The sequence below is a fragment of the Episyrphus balteatus genome, chromosome 3, assembly GCF_945859705.1.
Source record: "Episyrphus balteatus chromosome 3, idEpiBalt1.1, whole genome shotgun sequence".
NCBI classification, from domain to species: Eukaryota; Metazoa; Arthropoda; class Insecta; order Diptera; family Syrphidae; genus Episyrphus; species Episyrphus balteatus.
The window spans coordinates 37920370-37943026 of record NC_079136.1 but is presented as its reverse complement, the minus strand read 5'-3'; the positions used below and the strand labels follow the sequence as shown (position 1 = coordinate 37943026).

General features: G+C 22.7%; 1 protein-coding gene across 1 annotated transcript; it reads right to left on the bottom strand.

The window, feature by feature from the left end:
- Window positions 1–21775: 21775 nt before the first annotated feature.
- Window positions 21776–22238, bottom strand: LOC129916111 (stomoxyn-like). Its single transcript, XM_055995899.1, has 2 exons — window positions 22064–22238; window positions 21776–21979 (listed from the first exon to the last, which is right to left on the bottom strand). Exons 1-2 carry the CDS (start codon window positions 22160–22162, stop codon window positions 21848–21850), a joined length of 231 nt encoding a protein of 76 aa, XP_055851874.1. The 5' UTR covers window positions 22163–22238; the 3' UTR covers window positions 21776–21847.
- Between the last annotated feature and the right edge of the window lie 419 nt (window positions 22239–22657).

Below are 22657 nucleotides of genomic sequence, written 5' to 3'. Positions count from 1 at the left end.
ACATAATAATATATATTATATATCATTTTTTTTTATATATGTATATGTAAAAAAAACTACAAAAATTTATAAAATAATTTTAATTATTATGAGTATTTAGTTGATGAGTTTAGTTTTATTTTTTTTTTCTGGGATTTTTTTTATATTTTTTTTTTGATTGTCATAAAAAATTTATAATATAAAATAAATAAAGCATTTTTTTTTCTTAAAAAATAAATAAAATAAAACATTTAAATAGATTTTTATATTTTTTTTTTTTTTTTTTTTTTTGTTAATTAGTTTTACAATTTAATATTTAAAAATTAAAAACAAAAGATATACCTAGATTTTATAATTGAATAAAATACAATTTTTTTTATTATTTTAAAGTTTCTTTTTATTTTTAGCTCATTTTTTCAACTTTTTCTTGACTTTCTTACAGGTTTCTATCTTTTTTTTTTTGTTTCTTATTGCATTTCTCTAAACTTAATATTTATTTTAAATTTTAATTTAGTATTTTTTTGTTTGTTTATTATTTTTTTTCACTTAACACGAATTTGATTGTTTTTAGTTTTAATTTTTTGTCTTTTAAGTATAAAGAAAACATCACAATTAAAAAATATAAATTTATAAAAATAATTTAAAAAAAAAACGAAAATATTAATGTAAAATGCTGTGTTTTTCAATAAATTAATATGAAAAAAAAAAATAATAATAAATTTTAAACAAAATTTTGTTTATGTTTTCCTTAAACAAAAATAAACAAAAAATTATTGTTTTTTTCTTGTAAAAAAACACAAAAAGCATTTTAGAATAAAAAAAAAAACAACAAATGAAAACTAAAATGTTTTTAAAACAAATTTATAAATTTTTAAAATAGCTAAGATTTTTGTTGCAGTTTGATTGTATTTTTTTTTCTCTCGTTTTGTTTGTTAATTTATTATTAATTTTTTTGGATTAATTTTCTTTTAGGCTTAATTTAAAAAAAAATAAGTTCAGTTTTTGGAAAACTTTAAGTTTATTTTTTTTTTATATCGTAGGGTGGCATCGTTGTAAAATTTAAGGCAAGAAGTTGGTTGATTGGAAAATGTAAAATAGTGTAAAATATAAATTTCAAAAAAAAATGAAATCTTAACTTCACATTCAGAGCCAATTAGTTTTAGAACTTTGCTACTGAAGAAGAAACAACTGATATTCCCTGAAAAAAGGCCAAATTTGAGTTCTCATTTCAGGGTTGTCACAAATCCAATTCGAATTGTGAATAGAATCGAAATGTGCGTTAGGTGACCACTTATCTTAGTTCACCAATCTAAGTATTAGATCTAAATCTAAATGGTATTTAATCCAAATTCACAAATGGGCATCGATTTCAAGAATCAATAAGATCGTTTTTCGTCTCCATTCACGTGAAATTCCAGCTGACGGAGTTTTGGACAGCAGAATTTTGAATTTTGCAAAATTCTTCACGAAAATTTTGGGAATGAAACCCAAAAAAATAAGCTTTTGACTTATCAAAATTTGACACAGTGAACCTCACCATAAGCGTTAACTAATAGTTTTTATTGACGATATGCATTGACAGGACGTATCGATGAATCCTTCATGTTGATATGTAAAAAAATTTAAACCTATTTTTCGACTTTGGTGTTTAAAGGATCATTTAATGTCAGAAGTTTCTTATAACTTTTTCAATATGAAAGCTATTTTTGGGTGGCTTTTCGTAAATTGATGTCCTTTGGCCTTGTATCGAAAAAAAAAATCCACTATCTTCAAACATCCATGACCAATTTGATTGCCTCTAAGTTAAAAATATTGAAAACTAAAGAAAAAAAAACTTTTCGATGTAAATAATTTCAAATACTAAAAAATAAAAATTCGAAAATACTTAATTTAATTAAAAAAAAAAAAAAATACATAATTAAAAAAAAAACTATATAGCTGTAGGAAGAACATCATATGTGATCTCTAAATTTGTAAGCTAATTAGATATAAGATTTGTTTATTATTATTATTTCTTTATTTATAAAATATTAACAAAAAAAAAATAAGAACATTTTGTTAAAAACAAAATTTAATCCAACATGCCACCCTTTCAATGAAAAACAAAAAATTATTTGTTATAAGCAAATCATAATCATCATTTTTATTTTTTCTTATATTAAAATTATTATATAAATACACTCCGCTTCAACTGAATAAGCACACAAATTTTCAAAGGTATTTTGTCCATTTTTTCCTAAGATTGAGCTTTCATGTAACATTTGATGATGTTTACAGTTAGCTTGCGATGTTGAGAAACCAAATCAGAAAGAATAATTCTCAAAGTACCGCTATTTTTTTTCGTGTTCTCTTAAAAAGCGTCCCATATGGAAAAATGCAGTTTTTTTTTGCGTCAACTGAATAGACACACGGTCTTTCAAAGTCAATATCTTCGTTGTTTATGAGAGTTTTGAGGTGTTTGGCATACCAAATCAAAGGTTGAAATGTTCTCAGTGAGATTTTGTCATTTAATTAAAATTTAAAAAAAAGTAGTAGATTAAAAGCTTTGAATACTGTCGACAGAGCTAAAATTAATTTGTTAACGGAACAAGTACTGACCGGGTCTGCTATAGCTACCAAAATTGATCGGAGTTTTAGTGTGTTGCCTATTCGTACCTCAAAAATAAAAGTTCGTACAGGAAAAATATGAATTAAGGTAAAAAACGGCAAAAATAGCAGTTAATCGATGAGAAATTTTGAGATCTGCCTCCAAATCATTTGACTCTGGGGCGAAAATCAAACAAAAAGCTGGTGTTTCTGCAAGTGTTTCAACACTCCGCAGAGTAATTAACAGCACGGATCATTTTAACCCATTAAAAGTCCAAAAGAAACCAACTTTAAACAAGCAACAAAAAGGTATTCGTTAAGAATTTTCTAGACTCCATATGAGCTGGAAAAATGAGTGACGCAAAGTAGTTTTTTTCATTTGAAAAAGTTCAAATTTGATGGATTCATAATTGAAGTCATCGGGGCCATCAAAATTGACCTTTTTCAAATGAAAAAAACCACTTTGCGTCACTCATTTTTCCAGCTCATATGGAGTCTAGAAAATTCTTAACGAATACCTTTTTGTTGCTTGTTTAAAGTTGGTTTCTTTTGGACTTTTAATGGGTTAAAATGATCCGTGCTGTTAATTACTCTGCGGAGTGTTGAAACACTTGCAGAAACACCAGCTTTTTGTTTGATTTTCGCCCCAGAGTCAAATGATTTGGAGGCAGATCTCAAAATTTCTCATCGATTAACTGCTATTTTTGCCGTTTTTTACCTTAATTCATATTTTTCCTGTACGAACTTTTATTTTTGAGGTACGAATAGGCAACACACTAAAACTCCGATCAATTTTGGTAGCTATAGCAGACCCGGTCAGTACTTGTTCCGTTAACAAATTAATTTTAGCTCTGTCGACAGTATTCAAAGCTTTTAATCTACTACTTTTTTTTAAATTTTAATTAAATGACAAAATCTCACTGAGAACATTTCAACCTTTGATTTGGTATGCCAAACACCTCAAAACTCTCATAAACAACGAAGATATTGACTTTGAAAGACCGTGTGTCTATTCAGTTGACGCAAAAAAAAACTGCATTTTTCCATATGGGACGCTTTTTAAGAGAACACGAAAAAAAATAGCGGTACTTTGAGAATTATTCTTTCTGATTTGGTTTCTCAACATCGCAAGCTAACTGTAAACATCATCAAATGTTACATGAAAGCTCAATCTTAGGAAAAATTGGACAAAATACCTTTGAAAATTTGTGTGCTTATTCAGTTGAAGCGGAGTGTACCAAATAATTAAAATTAAAAAACAAAAATAACAAAAACAAAAAAGAACACGAAGTGATAATAAAAATTAAATTTAAGAAGATTTACTAAATCAGGAAAAAATTCAAAATTTTTTTTTGCAACTTATAAGTATTAAACAAAAAATATTTGGCATAGTTTTAAAGAAAAAAAAATTAAATTTGTAAACATAAACAAAAAAAAATACTTCACATTCTATTTTGGTTAATTTCGTATAACTACTTAATAATTAAACTTTAATTAATTGGCTTAAGAACTTCTTAAATTTAAAAAAATAAATTACAATTAAAAAAAAATAAATAATAATTGTTTATTTTCTAAATACAACAAAAATAAACAAATAAATGTAATATTAAAACAAAAAATTAGAAATTAAGATGTTTTCATGTACATAATTAAGTCAGCAGCCCATGTTGTTTCACACAAAAAAAAAAAAAAAACAAAATAATTTTTGTATTGTTTCTTAAATTAAATATACTTTATGTATACGTTTTTTTTCTATTATTTTTTTTTTAATAACATCTCTATCTAAATCTTAACCCCACATCCTTTGGCAGCATTAAAAAAAAAAAACAAACGAAATTATTATTTTATATAAAATTAAGTATAATATCACATTTAATATAAATTAATTTAACAAAAAAAAAAAACATACTTTGAACTAATACCTCTTTAGCGAAAAATGATAAACAAAAGTAAGTAATTATTAAACAAAAAAAAAAAACAAGATTAACATATATATATTTAATATTAATTAATATAAATTTATTATATTTAGCCCTGATTTTTCAATCGTCAGTTAGACTATCAGAAGAATAAAAACTGCCAAATGTCAATACAAAAAAAACTTTTATTCCTAGGAATAAGCTCTAACTGAGGTTTATCTGAGTATTGAAAAATTGGCCCTTAAACAACAAAAAAGAAAAGTTTTTATATAATAAAATTAAATATGAAATAATAAAAATTCAAATAAATATATTATGAGTGTATATATGTTTATGAATTTATTCATATATTTAGTTACTTTAATTTTTTTTTTTTTTAATTTTAGTTATTAAAATATATTGTGTATAACCCCCTCCCAACTCTCCCCTTAGACAAGATCAAATCTGTAATTAACAACTAAAAACTACTACACAACAACATCAAAACACGAAAAAATTAACAAAAAATATTTAAATTTTTTGTGAGAAAGAAATTTATTATGTTTTAGAATTAAAAAAAAAATAGAAAATCAAACTCAACACAAATTGCTTATTTCTAAAAACTAAATAAATTTTTCTTTTGATAGTCGCCGGTTCCAAAAAAAATTATAATAATAAATAAAAAACCTTATAATACAAATTAACAAAAAAAAAATAAATAAAAATAACATAGAAGAAAAGTTTAATTATTTTTGCAATTTGCTTAGACAAATTAAATATCAAACTTAAATAAAAAAAAAAAATAACTAAAAAAAAGCAAATGAATAAAATTTTAAGAAAAATTTTTCAAAAGGAACGGACTCTCTCAGATCATCTGATGAAAAAATGTACAAATAGAAATAAAGCAATTTGTATGTGAGTTTGAATTTTATTTTCTTGTTTGTATTTTTAATTTCTGTTCATTGATTTTATGAATTAATTAAATTTATCTATTTTAGAAATATAATGTTTTTTATTTTTTTCTAAATGAGTTTAATATTGAAATAGAAAGAAAATAACAAACATTGTGTTCTTGTGTGCAAAACTAAATCATTTATATATTTTTAGTTAGAAAAACAGAATTATTTTTTTTTCCTCACAAAAAATATATTTATTTTTGTTTCTTTTTTTAATGCAATAAAAGGTTTAATAGAAAAGAGTAAACATAACACAACTATATATTAAAAAATATAATCCACGAGTTAGTAAAAAAAAGCCCAAGTTTTATAGAACAAAAAAAAATGGAAAACCAGGAAAATAAAATATTAGTTTAATTTTGTTTATAAATACATATTATATATTTTATTTCTTTAATTTTTTTTGTGAATTTTATTTAAATTAAATATTTCTTAGTTATCTATTAATTCGTATTGAATTATATTTGGAATTTCTGTACGAGTTTTATAATTAGGTATATAATAAAACACTTCTTATCCTCGTACAATAGTTGTATTTATTTACAAACGTTTTCGAAAAGTTAACTTTTCATCTTCACCTGAAGATGAAAAGTTAACTTTTCGAAAACGTTTGTAAATAAATACAACTATTGTACGAGGATAAGAAGTGTTTTATTATATACCTAATTATTTCTTAGTTCCTTTTTCTTCTTTTTTTTTTTGATTTTTTGTAATACTGTAGTTACACTTAATTTTTTTTTCTAAACATAAAATTGACAAAACAAATTTCTGCATTTTTATTTTTTATTTTCATACTAAAAAAAAAAATGAAAAACAAAACCCTACACAAAGTAAACAAAAACAAAATAAATATTATTATTTTTTAATTAATTAAATGTAATTTAGATAAATATTTTAGTTGATTTATGTAATAAATATTATATTAAATATTATTATTATTCAATGTGAATGGAAATACAAAAACAAAAATATGCATTCAAAAGAAAAACAAAAAAATAAAGTAATATTAATTAATTAATTTTGTTGATTATTCAAATGTTTTAATAAAAATACATACAATTATATTATAATTTTACTTTTTGTTTTATTTAAATTTATTTTTTTTTCCAATTTTTTGTTGGTTATATATTTCTTTTGTTCTTTTATAGCAACAGTGGTTGAAGATTTTTTGTTGTGCTATTCTATTTTCTCTTAGCTCTTTTGTATATTTTCTTTTTTTTCGATTAATATAATTAGTTGAAGTAAAGCAATTTTTATCAGCCAGTCCTATTCAGCTATCGTGATGGTTTTCTCTAGCAAAATAAATTTTAAATTTTTTTTAGTTAATTGTTTTGACATAAAATTGAGCAAGGGCTGAAGTTTATTACGTAAAAGTTTAAAAATTTAAATTTTATAAATTTAGGAAGAAGATAAACTTGTTGTGTTTAACTTTTCGAAAGTGAGACTGAATCGTAAACGCAAGATTTTTCAAAGCAAAACAGCAACTCGTAAAGGAACTATTATTATTAGGGTGAAAATTCCGGGTAAACAAAAAAAATTCGTGTGGAAAAATTTCCGAATGAATGAACTATTTTCTGTCTGAATACTTTGGAAGAAATTTATCACGAATTTGGCTAAAAATTCATTAAATTTTTCAATTTAAATTTTTTGTTCACCCGGTATTTTAAAAGCTATTGCGATTTTCTCTAGAAGTGCATTAACATTTTCCGCTAAGCTGGGGTTTTGTTAGATACCAATACGGGAATTTTTCGTACTTTTTGCTCGGAACTTACAATATGGGGAAATTTATTTTTTCCGGTGTTTTTAGATGTTTTACCATTTTTCTTGAGTAACGGTCGAATTATTTCTCGGAAGTTATCACAATCGGGAATAAATGCTATGAATCACTTTTTTAAGATGAAATTTGTTTTGGAGAAAAAGATTCTCGAAATTCTCAACAAAATTCGTCGTATCTACTAAACACACTTTCCCAATAGCATAATAGGGCTGGCAATTGTAACTTTACTTACAGAAAAGTGCAAAAATCTTAAAAAACCAATTGACAGGTAATGTATTTGATCGAGTATCGAACTCTATTATTATTTTATTTTGTTTTATTTAATTTCTTTGAAAAAAATATATTCGTTCAAAAATTTTGTCGTTGTTTTTACGTTTCAAATTTATAAATAAACAGAAAAAAAAAAAAAACAAATATTGAAACTGCTGCCAAAGGTTTAAAAACAAAATCAATGATGTGAATCCAACATACTTATATCATTGACAATGAAAAATTATGTTAATAGAAAAATCTGCCAAAATAAGGGAAAATAAAAACTTGTTTCAAATACCTCAATGATGCAAAAAAAAATTAAGATAAACAACAAAATATTTTGTATTTTGTTAATAGTGAAAAAAGAAAAATAAATCTTATATCATATCAGGATGTGACGCAGACAAAGTTAATAAAATAATAACATTTATTGTGCAATTTTAAATAAAAGCAAAGAAAAAACAAAACGAATATAAGAGGATTAAAAATACTAAAATTTATGTAAATACATAAAATAAAATCTTTATCTGTTCGTCCTCATTTTCATTACCTATAAATTATAATTTAGTTTAATTTTAATTTAAAAAAAATTAATTTTTGTTTTATAATTTTTTGTGATTCGTTTTTAGTGCCGCGGAATACCTCAAATTACAAAAAAAAAAAATAAATAAAATAATAATACAAATATCCTGCACTTTAGACAATTTCAATATAAGGATTTAAAAAAAATATCTCAATATATTAGCAATATTGCACCGCATTTTTTTTTATTAAAATACATTTTTTTAACAAAAAAATATCACCGATTAAACAATAAAAACAAAACAAAAAAAATAGTATATCTCTATTTAAATAAAAATAATTGAGCAATACAAAATGAACAAATAAAACCAATACAAACGTAGGAACAATCAATCGCATTGTGTAGAATTCAATCTTTTTTTTCTCAATACATTACATACATACTATTGCAGATACATATATTAACTTCAATTTAATTTTTTTCACAACTAAATATAATAGTATTTAATAGGAAATAGATGTTTATTGTAGTTTTGTGTTTTAAACAATAGATTTATGGATGTTTTTATTATTTTGCCATTATATTAACATTAATTTTAAAAAAAGTCCTTCAATTTATATAATTATTTATTTATGATTCTATCTAATTGGTTAGAAAGAAACAAAGATATAAATATTACGTTTTACGATTTGAAATCACAACTTACTATTAGATCAAGCATAAGATAAGGACATTTTCGATCTGCAAAAAGTGGTGAAGATCAATTTAAAACTGATTTCTGCTTAGCTTTTGCTCTCGTTCTATAGTCCTGCATTAGCGAATTTTCTACACCGCACCGTTTATGTTTTGTATTATGAAAATTTTATTTTATACACAAGAATGCGATTTTTCACTTATGTTTGTTTTACTTCAGATAATGTTACTTTATATGACCAGGGCATAATAATAGTGTAAACCATAAAATATAACTTCAACTGCAAAAGGTCAAAGAGTTATAGACCAGTGCCAATAATTTTTGAAAATAAAAAAATTATTAGCAGCATATGGGTGGTGGGAAAATTTAGGATAAATGGTATATGAAAGGGGAAAAATAAATTGCCCACAAAAAAATTGGGGGAAAGGGGGTGGGTGGGCGAAAAAGTGGGGTGGGTGTCAAAAATCACGGTTTTTTACGATTTCTGTCAAAACTAGACGTCCTAGCGAAAAAAGTCAAATGCAAAAGTTGTAGGTAGTATAAATGTCTACAACTTTTACTCAAACAATTTTTTTCTATAACCTCAAAAATATTGGAAAAAATTCAAAAATACGATTTTTTTATTTTTTATTTTTATCTTTTACAAAAATGGTTGGATTTTAACAAAATTTGATTAAAAATTACTTAGTTATGTTTTCAATCTATTAAAAATGTTTTTTGAGCAAAAAGTGAATTTTTGGATTTTTGACAAATTTAATTTGAAAAAATAGCCTATTTTTCAATCAAAAAAGTTACCGAAAAAATTTTTGATTTTTGAAAAGTTTGAAATGATATTTTTTAGATAAAACCCTATTATTCAAGATTGTGTGGAAAAACTATACTTTTGTTTTAGAAAATATTGAGAAAAATTGAAAAAAACAAAAAAACGATTTTTAAGCTCGATTTTTCCGGAAATGGCAGTAATATTGGCGAGAAATAATTTTCCATAGAAACTAAATTATACTTTTCTAATTGCCCTCTGACCTTCTTAATTTGAATCTAGCATTAGAATAGCTCTAACGTAAAAAGTTTGTGAGATATTGAATTTTGAAAGTCCCAAACACTATTTTTCTAATTTTTGGCAAGGTAATATGTCAAAAACGTGATGCGATAGAATTTTCTTCACTTCAGATTCGAGCTCAGCGCACAAAAAACCATTAGAAAAATATACTTTGATTTCTATAAAAAAAACTTTTTGACTAGTGAATTCGAACAGGGAAGAAAAAATCGAATGCCTTGTTCGAATTCACTAGTCAAAAAGTTTTTTTTATAGAAATCAAAGTATATTTTTCTAATGGTTTTTTATGCGCTGAGCTCGAATCCGAAGTCAGAAAAATTCTATCACATCACGTTTTTGAGATATTACCATGCAAAACTTCAAAAAAATAGTGTTTTAGACGTTCAAAATTCAATATCTCAAAAACTTTTCACGTAAGAGCTATTCTAATGCTAGATTCAAATTAAGAAGGTCAGAGGGCTATTAAAAAAGTATAATTTAGTTTCTATGGAAAATTATTTCTCGCCAATATTACTGTCATTTCCGGAAAAATCGAGCTTAAAAATCGTTTTTTTGTTTTTTTCAATTTTTCTCAATATTTTCTAAAACAAAAGTATAGTTTTTCCACACAATCTTAAATAATAGGTTTTAATCTAAATAATTTCATTTCAAACTTTTCAAAAATCAAAAATTTTTTCGGTAACTTTTTTGATTGAAAAATAGGCTATTTTTTCAAATTAAATTCGTCAAAAAATCCAAAAATTCACTTTTTGCTTAAAAAACATTTTTAATAGATTGAAAACATAACAAATTAGTTTTTAATCAAATTTTGTTAAAATCCAACCATTTTTGTAAAAGATAAAAATAAAAAATCAAAAAATCATATTTTTGCATTTTTTCCAATACTTTTGAGGTTATAGAAAAAAATTGTTTGAGTAAAAGTTGTAGACATTTATACTACCTACAACTTTTGCATTTGACTTTTTTCGCTAGGACGTCTAGTTTTGACAGAAATCGTAAAAAACCATGATTTTTGACACCCACCCAACTTTTTCGCCCACCCACCCCCTTTCCCCCAATTTTTTTGTGGGCAATTTATTTTTCCCCTTTCATAACCATTTATCCTAAATTTTCCCACCACCCTTATGCTGCTAATAATTTGTTCAACTTTTGCCCTCTGAAAACCGGATTGGCACTGGTCTATTAAAAGAGAAAGAGTCTTAAGATTTTTAGTATATAAAAATTACCACACCCTTCTAAAGAGCTCCTCAAAAGTTTACTTATACATACGTAATTTTGTATTTCATCAATCTTACCTAACTTTCCAAAAATACTCGAAAGATTTTGAGGGCATTTTCTAACCTTAAAATTTCGCTTTAAAACAAAATTGGTTAAGGTACTCAATTTCATGAGAATCAACAAGAACGAATAATTTACGATGAAAAATTTACTTACTTATTAATTCATTGATTGTTGTTTAAAGTGAGTTATGGAAAATTGGAACTCTGCCACTCTAATTTATTGTGTTGTTTTTTTTTGGAAAAAAGATTTCAATGAGTGGGATTAGTTGATAAAAACTCAGAGCTCATTGAAATAAATGGGCTAAATATTTAGAAAATGGTTTTAGAATTTGGCGCAAATTAAAATTACTTAAGATTATATTATTTGTTTTTTTGAAAACTAAATTTAAAAAGGCGCTCAGCATTCAATAAAAGTACACTTTAGGTGTCCAAAGAGCTGTATTACTCTAAAAAAAAATGCGTGTTTCATTTCATACAAAAATGGTTCTCTTTAAAACAAGCAAAATTCGCATTCTTGAAATAAATATAAAACTTTCATTACACTTACAACCCAATTTAAACAAAAAAAAAAAAAAAACAAAAACTTCACATTTAATCTTACCCCGCAAATATTTATTAAAAAAAAAAACATAAATTGTTTAATAAAATAAAAGAAAAGGTTACATAATTTAACAAAAAAAAAAAAGGTATTTCCTAAGTTCGTTTTTTCTCTTACAGCGTTACCTGTCCTTAAGCAAAATATATTTAAATTAATTTTTTTTATTAAAACAAAAATAAAAAGCCATTGTTCTATCTATTTGAAGAAAATAAAAATTTTTCCTTTTAAATAATTCTTATTATTAATTAATTAAAAAAAATAAATGTAAATCGTTTATTTATGTGTTGCTTTTTCTTGAAAAAATATATTAGAATTTAATTTTTTAATTTTAAATTAAAATTAAAACGAAAACATACAACAAAAAAAAAACATAAATAAGTAGTTTACATAATCCTATATTATTATTATTATTGATATTTTTAATCATCTTACTCTTATATTAATATGTTAAATAAAACAAAAAATAAAATAAAATTTAAAGTACAAATGTAAAACAATTCTTCTTGTTTATTTCTATATTTTTTGTTGTTAACTTTCTATAAACAAAAATATTTCTATTTTCATTTTTGTTCCTTTATTTTATTTTTTGTTTAGTTAATTTTTTTAGTTAAATACCCTTAGACAAAAAAAAAAACAAAAATTGTGACATAAATTTAGTAATTAAAATAAAAAACAAAAAAAGATATAAATTATTTCTGTTAAACAATCGAATTCTTTCGCTAAATGGGATTTTTCTTTGTTTTTTATTTTATTTGATGTTTAAAAAAAAAATATAAAATAATATAATAAATTAGTGTTAGCTTTGTACATTTCTCAATAATTATTATATTATTATAGTATATAAGAGAACGTTTTGAAGATATTCAAGTTATAAGAGTGAAAAATACAGAAAAATACCAGAATAAAATGAAAGAAAGAATTAGTTGGTTAAAAGGACCCTCAAAATAAAAAATAAAAATAAAAAAAAAACTACACAAATGAAAAGTAGAAAATATAAATTAAACAACAAAAAAAAAACATACATATATAAATACAATATATGATTAATCCTCATAATTATTTAAGCACCATTTCACTGATATAATAGTTTTATTAATATCTAATAAAAAATAATTTGTTTTTCTTAATTTAAAATTATATTATCATTACTATTATTACCTGCATTAGATTAATTGTTGTCTGTGTTTTTTCATTAATATCTCTATATATTATATATAATATATATTTGTATATGTATATTAAACAATTGAAGTTAGATATAAACATTTAATTGAGTGAGTTATTGTTTAGTTTAAATAAAAACGAAAAAAAAAAACAAAATAAAAATATATAAGAAATAATAATAAACTTAAAATTAAGAAAATAAATATTAATTATTGGGCTGCAAGTTAGGATTTTTTTTTTTGCTATATAAGTAAGTTTAAGTAATTTTTTATATATTCATAAAAATACTCATTAATTATAAGAAAAAAAATTGTTTCTAGTTATAAACACATGAAACCAACCAACATCCTTTAAAATTAAAAAACAAAAAAAAAAAAAAAACATATTTTGTATAACAAAATATAATTTGTTTGGTTAGATTGTTTATTTTTTTTTTTTTTATTTGAATTTTTTAACGCATTGGTCTCCAGGTTTTAAAAGAAACGAATTTAAAAATTAATTGAAGAAAAAAAAAAAACGAAATTTTTTTACATCATAAATTTAAATTTAAGGATTTTTACAAAAAGAAAACAAAAAAAAACAAAACCGATGTGGTCACAAAAAAACAAAACAATACAAAATAGGATGCGTGGGCAATAATGTCAAAAAAAAAATAATTAATTAAATAAGAAAACAATTGTTTCAATACACAGTACACACCGACAAACAATTCCTCTAAAAAATTTAAAAAAAAATACCTCAATGAGATGGCACTACGCAAGGCTGGTGATGTGGACCAAATCGGTGAAAAAATATTAAAAAAATAATAATTGAAAACAACAAAAAATCAAATTTAATTATTTCATTGGAAATAATATAATTTATCACATATTTAGTTGATAAGTTTTTGTATAGACATTGTATATGCATTTGAAAAAAAAAAGAAAAATAATTAAATTAAAAATGAAAAAAAAAATGCAAATGCAAGGATTCAGTGTTATTTAAGCAATATTCAAATTTGTTGTATTGATTTATTTCATATTTTTTGTTTGTTCTTTCTTCAGAATAACAAAAAAAAAGAAAAAGAAAAGAAATTACATACAAGTAAGTAACATAAAAATATTTATAAATAATTAATCTTAAAAATCATATATACGTATTAAATAGACTTTTTATCATTTTTCACTTTTTTTTTTATTTTATTTTAAATATTTTGTTTTTAAATTTAAAAAAAAATGAAAATAATTGGAATTGTTGAACAATCGAACAAAAAATTTTTAAAAATTAACATTTAAATATGTGTATACTCAAAACATTTTTTCCATAAGTGATAAAGAATAAAAATTTTAATAACTACCATAGATAAAAAATATTAAAACAAAAAAAAAACTTGGAAAGAGGGTATTTTGTGGGGATATTCGACTAAAAAAAGTGAATTTAAGACTGGATATGCGAAAAAGTGAATAATTTTTACATAAATAAAATTGTAGTTTTTTATTAATCATATATTATATAAAAAATTATGTGTAACAAAACTATACATTATTATACTATTTGTATAGTTAAAATGTGATGATTTTATTTTTTCATGCAGTTTGCATTAGAAAAAAAAATAATAATAAATTAACAAGCAATAGAAAGACTTCCATATTGTGTACTTATTATACACCAAGCTGCCAATAACAACAACAACAAGAAAAAAAGCACAAACTTCAAACAAATTTAAAAAAAAAAAAAAAAGAAACGAACTGAACTGAAGAAAAATAAATTCCTACCTCAAAAAATCATCAAATAAAAAAAACTCATAGCTGCCACAACTAAAAAAAGAAAACACAACATCAAACACACACTACACTAAACAAATAAAAATTTTAAAAAATTGCTACTTTTTTCTTTTAAATAAAATTTTAGTAGAAATATTATCATAAATAAGCTTCTTATATAAAAATTTTTATTTAAAACAAAATGTTTAGAAGCAAATTTCTACAAGAAATAGAAAATAAAAAGAAAAAGTAGTAAAATTAAATTCTGTGTGTAGTGGTAATTTTGTTTAGATTAAAATTGAATTAACATCATCTAGAAAGTGTTATACATACTAATTATATCTAAGATACTGTTGAGGCAGTTAAGTTCATTCATTTTGAAAATATTTTTAATCAAAGTTGTGAAAATAAATTAAAGTGTAGGTTATAGGATTAAATTTGTTGATTTAAACAGACAATTTTTTTGATACACAAAGTGCTCACTATATAACAAAACAATCATTGCAACATCATCATCATCACTTTTACATATTTCACTTAGCATTTAATATCCATGTTCGTGATTTTATGAGTTAACAATAACTATCATTGTTTAAAAACGTATATACACAGTGCTGTGCAGAAAATATTGTTTTAGATGAAAAAGAAAATTACGAGTAATCAACTCCTTTGATGAATATAGTTTTTTTTTATATAAATATTTAAAATTTTGTCTTAAAGAAAATTATCAGACAAAAATTTTCCCTTCAATATATTTTTATTTAAAATTTTGTCTTAAAGAACATTGTCAGTTAAAAATATTCCCTTCAATTCATTTTAGAAATGACCATTCAATCGTCACGGGTGCGACTCTTCTTTTATAAGTTGTTAATTTCCTTTTCAAACTGTATACATAAATGCGTCAAATTAATAAGACAAACAATACCAATTTTTGTATTTTTTTTTTAATAATTTTTGAAAAAAAAAAATGCCTTTATCGCCTCCACCACGGGTGGGAACCACCTTCGGCTATCCGAAGAGAAATGGGATTCATTTTTATTTAAAAGCATTTAAAAATAAAAAAAAGTATCTGATGCATTAATAAAAAATAAGTTTTCAATGTCACGGGTGTGAAAACGTTTATTTTTATCGGGTGTTGACAAATCGGCCAGTTGACAGTTGAATCTAGAGTTTCCAAAATAATGCTTATGCACTTTCAAGCTCATAAATTGGGCAGTTATTTCAGTTGATTTTTTAAAGGAAGTTCTTAAATTGCTATTTATTTTTGAGCTAATATTAATTTTTTGCAAGTAATATAAATTGCAATTAAAATATTTGCACAGTACTGTTGATAAAAAAATTATAAAAAAAAACATTTAATTAGTTTTTGTTAAAATTTACTCACAAGTTGAATTTCGCATCATCATCAACATCTCAAATACATCTTTCCACAAAATCATCAATATTTCTATAAAAAAATTTTCCAAATGTAAAAATATAAAATAAATATTTATTTTTTGTTTAATATTTCATCATTATTTACATAATTTTTATTTTTCTAATTATTATTTAAAAAACTTGTAAATTTCAAACCACAACTGTAAGAGGAGAACACCAAAACTTTATTAGAATTAAACCGTATATTAATACGAAAAAAAAAACCTAGTTTGTAATTAATAAAAAAAATAAAAACAAAAGAACTACATATACAAAAAAAATTAAATAAATTGTATACATATTAATTAATATATATGCACTTAGTTTATAATTTAAAAAAAAAACATAATCTTATAATTATATATTTAACCTAGTTCCTTGTTTTCTTACTATCCTTTCCATTGCATTTCCTTATAAAAAAATTAAAAAAACTATACAAAATTTATATTTAAAAATAAAAAAAAAAAACAAAAATTTTTGGTCGATTGAAGCACGATTTATATTCCTAAAACAAAACAAAAAAAAAACGAAAAAACTTCCTTCATCTCTTTAGGTTATAAATTGGGTGTCCTATTTAATACAAAAAAAAAAATCCTAAGAAAATTCCTTTAATTAAAATAATAATTATACCTATTATAATTATTATAACCTTAACCGTGTTATAAATGCATATATTGTATCGCGTTGATTTCTTTGTGTTGTATTAACTAAAAACAAAAAATGTATGTTGTGTAAGTTTTTTTCCATATAGATTAAGAGTGTTAAAATTTTATAAAAATATACGTTTTTGTGTCTATATTACAAAAAAAAAATGCCACTGATTATTCTTTTTTTTTTTGTAAATTTGAAACTTTTAACCTTAGTGTTTAGATAAATAAACATAAAATTAAAACAGCCACAAAAGTTGATATTAAATTGATAAGATTTCCAAAAATATTTGTATACGTCACGTGTGTGTTAAGAAGAAAAGGATGTGTGTGTCTTCCTATTCCTTTTTTTCTGTCTCATTTTTTGTTTCTATTTTATTCTAAAAGCAATCACATTTTTCAAAATTGATAAAAATTTTTAAAATAATTGGCAACAAAACTGTAATATTTTTTCTTAAAATATAAACATAAGTATTAAACTTAATTAAAATGAAAAAAAAAAAAAACAATGAAATTCAAAATATTTTTATACAAAATTTTTGAATACAACAGAAGAGCTCCAGATATGTGATAATGAAATTGACGAGATAAAAAAAGTATAAGAAACATTTTTAAGGATTTTATCAGTTTTTATTTTTCATTTTTTTTTCTGTAAAATTTTAAAATTGAAAGAAAAATACAAAAAACGTAAAAGTTTTTTATTCGAGAAAATCTCGTTAAACATTTTTTTAAAACAGTTTTCTCCAAAAAGAAGCGAAAAATTTTAAAAATTAATACAAAAAAATATAAAAATTAAAATAATTTGATTTTTTTTTTAATTTATTTCTTGCGCTTTTAACGGAAAAGACTCGCAACTGTGAATTTTTTGTATAAATAAGGCATTTTGTGCGTCAACAGTAGGATTGGAAAATAAAATTTGTATTCATTAAAAAAAAAAAATCAACATAAAAATTACACGTAAAATTAAAATTTAAAACTCTTAACTTTTCTGAATAAGTCTGCGAACTTTTAAAAATTATAATCAGAAAAAAATTGATTAAAAAACTTTTTATTTTATATCTGGCTATATATTCTAATTAACTCGTATCTGTGAGATTTGGAAAAAAAAAACAATTTGTTTATTTTTTTTAATTTGTGAAAAAAAACAAAAAATGACTTCATAAAGTCGGTGAAATTTTATATGGCATAAGAATTGAGTATTGTGTAAAGAGTTGCGCTCAAAAAACGCACAAGAATGAAATAAAAATTTAAAAAACGAAACAAATTATTAGAAAATAAAAATTAATAATTTTAATTTGTGGCTGAATATTTATTAAAAACAAATCTTTATCCTTCCCCCAAAAATATCGTGCGATTGCTTGACTTTATAAAAGTTTTTTTTGTTTTAAATTCCATGACCTAAACATACTCAAAATAATAAATAACTCATCAAAATATTTCTTTCGAGCAATATTTAAAAAAAAAATATAAAATTAAAAAAAAAAGAAAAAAACATACATACAAAAAGAAAATATACCTCACATAGAAATTTAGATAAATTTTCATAACAAAATAAAAATAAAAAATAATAAAATAAACTATGCGCAGAAAAAATATGAAAATAAAAAATTCTAATAGTTAATTGAGAGAGAAATAAACATTTTTCAAAAACAAAAAACCTACACATTATTTATCAAAACAAAACCAAAAAAAAAAAAAAATATTAAATATCCAACAAAGTTTAATTTTTGTTTTTTATTTATATTTAAAATTTTGTTTATAAATAAGAACAAAACAAAAATAAATAGAATTATTTCTTACAAACCAGGAGATTGTGGATTATAGAAATTTTGAACTACCTTTATTCACACATCTCTATATAATATTTAACATATATTGATCACATAGAAATATATATACATAAATATATAATATATGTGAATATATAAAATTAAAATAATTTATAAACTACTCCTTTAAATATAATTATAATAATTTTTTAGTGTTATTTAGTGGTTTCCTTGATTACTATACATTTAATAATTAATTTTCAAAACAAAACAAAAAAATCGTAATCTTTCCTATATATCTTTGTTATGTTACAATAAAAAAAAAATAAATATTAGCCTAATCATATTTTTTTTGTTTTTAAATAAATTTTGTTTAGATTGTTTTTCTTTTAATTTAATTCATCAATATCTTTATATTAAAAGTATATTATTCCATACAAAATATTTATATAAACGTATTAAATATATATATTAAAGAAAATATAAACTTAAACAATCGCAACTAAGTGTAAAATTTAAAAAAACACATAAAATATATTTGTTTGTTTCTCATAAATATAAAAAATTCTTTTTACAAAAAAAAAATACAATACAAAATAATTAAAATAAATGAATATTAGAAAATTTAACCATTTCAACAAAAGAAACAAAAACAAACAACCATAACTTTATATATGCTTAATAGTTCTAATTTATTTGTTTTAATTTTAATTTTTAATTTTTGTTCTTAAATATAATTTCATGAAAGTTAAAAAATAAAAAAAAAAAAACAAAAAAAAATCTGGCAAATATACACAAAAACAAAAAAAATCCTCCTCACCCCTTTAAAAAATAAATTAATAATTAAATATAAAAATATTTATTATTATAATAAAAATCAAACAAAGAAAAAAATAGAGAAAGTTAAAAAAAAAACAACAACAAAATAAAACCAAACACCTCCTCCCCCTTTTCGAAAGTACAAATTGTTTTTTACTAAGAATTTTTAATAAATATAATTATATTTAAAAAAACGAAAAAAAAAAAACATAAAAAGTTATTTTAAAGAAAAAAACAAAATTATTAAAGTAAACGAAAAAAAAATAAAATTTATATTGATTGAAGTAATATGGAAATGAAAGAAAATGCAAAGATTAAGACAAAAAAAATTAAGAAGCATGATGAAGTCATTTTTTTATTTAAACGTTAAATATAATTAATTTTTTAAAATTTGCCATTTTTATACTTTATTTGCATGATCATTAAGAAAAACAAAAATTTTGTAGACATAACAACAAGAGAAAAATATTTAAAACAAAATAAAAAAAAACTTTTGTACAATTTCAGAACATTTCTACCTACAAAAACAAAAATATAAAAATAAAAAAACATAAATAAAGTTACAACAAAATATATTTAAAAAGATAATACAAAAAATGGTTAAATTTTACAAAGAAAAACAAAAAATTAAAAAATATGTAATAGCAAACTTCAGATGAAAAAGAAAAATAATAGAAAAAATATATTATACATAGAAAATTAGACAAAACAAACAAAAATAAATAAAAACACAAATTTTTAAAAACAAACAGAAGCAAAAAATAATTAAATAAATATGCAATAACAAACAAATATACTAAAAAATTAAAAACAATAAATTTAATATTTAACATCACATCAATATATACAAAATTGAAAAATTCACGACATGCTTAAGAAAAAAAACAAAAACAAAAATAGTTACAGATTTAAATTTGAACTTAAATTTTTACAAAAAGAAGATTTAAAAAAAAAAACACAAAAAATATTAAATATATTATATATACTACAGATTTAAGGGCTTTTTCTACTTTTATACAAACTAATGTTAATTAAACAAAAAATAAAACAAAACAAAATAAAAACAAAAATATTACAAAACTTAACAAAAAAAATTGGCAAATAAAAAAAAAAGAATTATTATTATGTATAATTATTCATTATTGCAAAAACAAAAACAAAAAAACATAAATTATATTATTATTATTACTTATTATATAAAAAAAAACCCTATTTGTATCTCTAATTAGATTGTATACAAAATATTATAAATTATTTATAAACAAACAAAAAAATACGAATTCGCAGACTTTTCAAGTTCGGAAAATACAAAACAAAAAAAATTATTATAAAAAAAAACAATATGAAAAAAACAAACAAAACATTATAAATGAAAAAAAATGAAAAGAATATTTAATAAAGTGCGGTTGAGAAGACCGTTTGAAAATTTTAAAAATGGTGTCTTGTTATTATTTTCAAGCTGTTGGATTTATTCGAAAGAAGAGGGAAGAAAGTTTTTTGAAATTCTAACAAAAGATGGCTGAACTGGGGCAAGTATGAAAAGACAACCACAGTCTGTGGAAGATAAGAGTGATTTTACAATTACATTACAATTGGAAAAACAAGTAACACAAGTTATGAGGCAATAATTTCGTTCTTATCCATATTACAACTGCCCTTCAAACAAGCTAAAACTGAATTATTGGTGGAGAGTTTTAAAACCGAATGCTTTGAAAAATTAGAAGAAGTTTTATCTAACAATCACTGTTTTCTCGTTTTTCCTTCAAAGTATTTAAAATTTTAAATACAAAAATCAGAGAATGTGCAAATACGGGACAACTACGGGACAGATTTCAAAATACGGGACACTTATACGTCCCGGGTTTCTTAAATAAAAACCAGGGACAAGCTAAAGAAATACGGGACAGTCCCGGGTAATACGAGACGGATGTTCACCGTAAGTAAGTATAATGCTATAGGGTCATAAACGGGCAGAGCATACACTAGTTTAATCTTCAGCATTTACCGGCAAAAACTAAAACTAGACGAAGATTCCCTTAAATTGTGCATAATGTTTTCAAAACGACTGTTGATATCTAAAAATACTTATAATTTTAATGATTCATTGTATAATATGAAGGTAGCAGATCATTAGTATTCAAATATGACTTTATTTCGTTGTTCAAGGACCAATTTCTATGAAAAGTAGGTTTTCTTGTATGTCAGAAATAACCCATAAATAATTTTTTGATGAACACACTTAAATTCAAAACCATCGATTTTTTGGCTGACCTTGGGAAAAGTGCACCTTACTAAGTACTCGCACCGCACCTGTTATTGTCCCGGAGTTTACCCAGAAGGGCATTAGAAATGAATCGAATTCTCGACCCAAATATCCTATCCTCCCTTAATTTGATGAGTTAGATCTGAATCAAATTTATTTTTAATTATATTGATTCTTGAGTTACCTATATGGCGTTAAACTCATTTGCATGATTAACTAACACCGGGTCAAATAATAAGTACCTACTATTTTTGTTTTTAGCATTCAATGATTTTGAAAGTTTTTTTAAATTTAAGATTTAAGATAAATTAGTTTGTAGGTATAATAGAAATAAACACAAAACTGAAAATTAGGATTCGTTTTTAGAATTAATAACACTTTTTATTCGGAAAATAATTTTGTATTCAATATAATTAAAAAAAAGAAACTAAGGAATTACGCTTCCTACAACAGCTGCTCCTGCAGCAATTTTACCAGCATCAGCAACTGCTCCTGCTGTCTTGTGAATAGTGTTCACAGCGTTCTGTCCCATGTGCTCAATCTTGTGTCCAGCTTTTTTCTGCAAAACAACAAAGTTTAGTTGTTTTTTTAACAAAAATTGTAAAAAAAAAATTAATAATTTTTAGTTTAACAATTAACTTACAATAGCTTTTTTGAATTTCTTTCCAAATCCAGCTTCACTTGAAGCTGTCAAGCAGAGAATCAAAATTGCAATAAGTGCGAAATATTTGAAGAACTTCATTTTACAAAATAAAAAATGTGCGGTGGTTGATTGTTTATTAAAATTCAAAACTTTATGTCATAACAATATAAAGGCGCTTTCGTTTTTATACCAAATGAAGATTCCATATTTTTATCTTGTTATTCTCTGATAAAAATTAAGTTCTGTTAAATAAATAATTCCCAAGTTCATAAACACTCAATTATTGGGTACTCTTTGATTTATGATAAAAAATAACATTCACTTAATAATAAGAATAGATATGGATTTGACTTATAAAGAGGGCAAATAGAATGCAACTTAGGGGATTCACCAAATCTTGAGATAATTGTTTACAAGCTTGAAAGGTAACAATAAGGAAACACTTACCTGAAGTTATTTTCTACTTCGTTCTTAAAAAAAGAGAATTTACGCTATATTTTTGAAATTTTTTTCCAACTACACGGTCAAAGGGGTAAGTATTTGACCGGTACGTAGTTTTTGTTTGTAGGTATGTTCATCTAGTTCATCATAATT

Coding starts and splice junctions, on each gene's coding strand:
- LOC129916111 (XM_055995899.1), bottom strand. CDS start 22,162: ATGAAGTTCTTCAAATATTTCGCACTTATTGCAATTTTGATTCTCTGC. Junction 21,980..22,063: donor AGAAATTCAAAAAAGCTATT/GTAAGTTAATTG, acceptor GTTGTTTTGCAG/AAAAAAGCTGGACACAAGAT.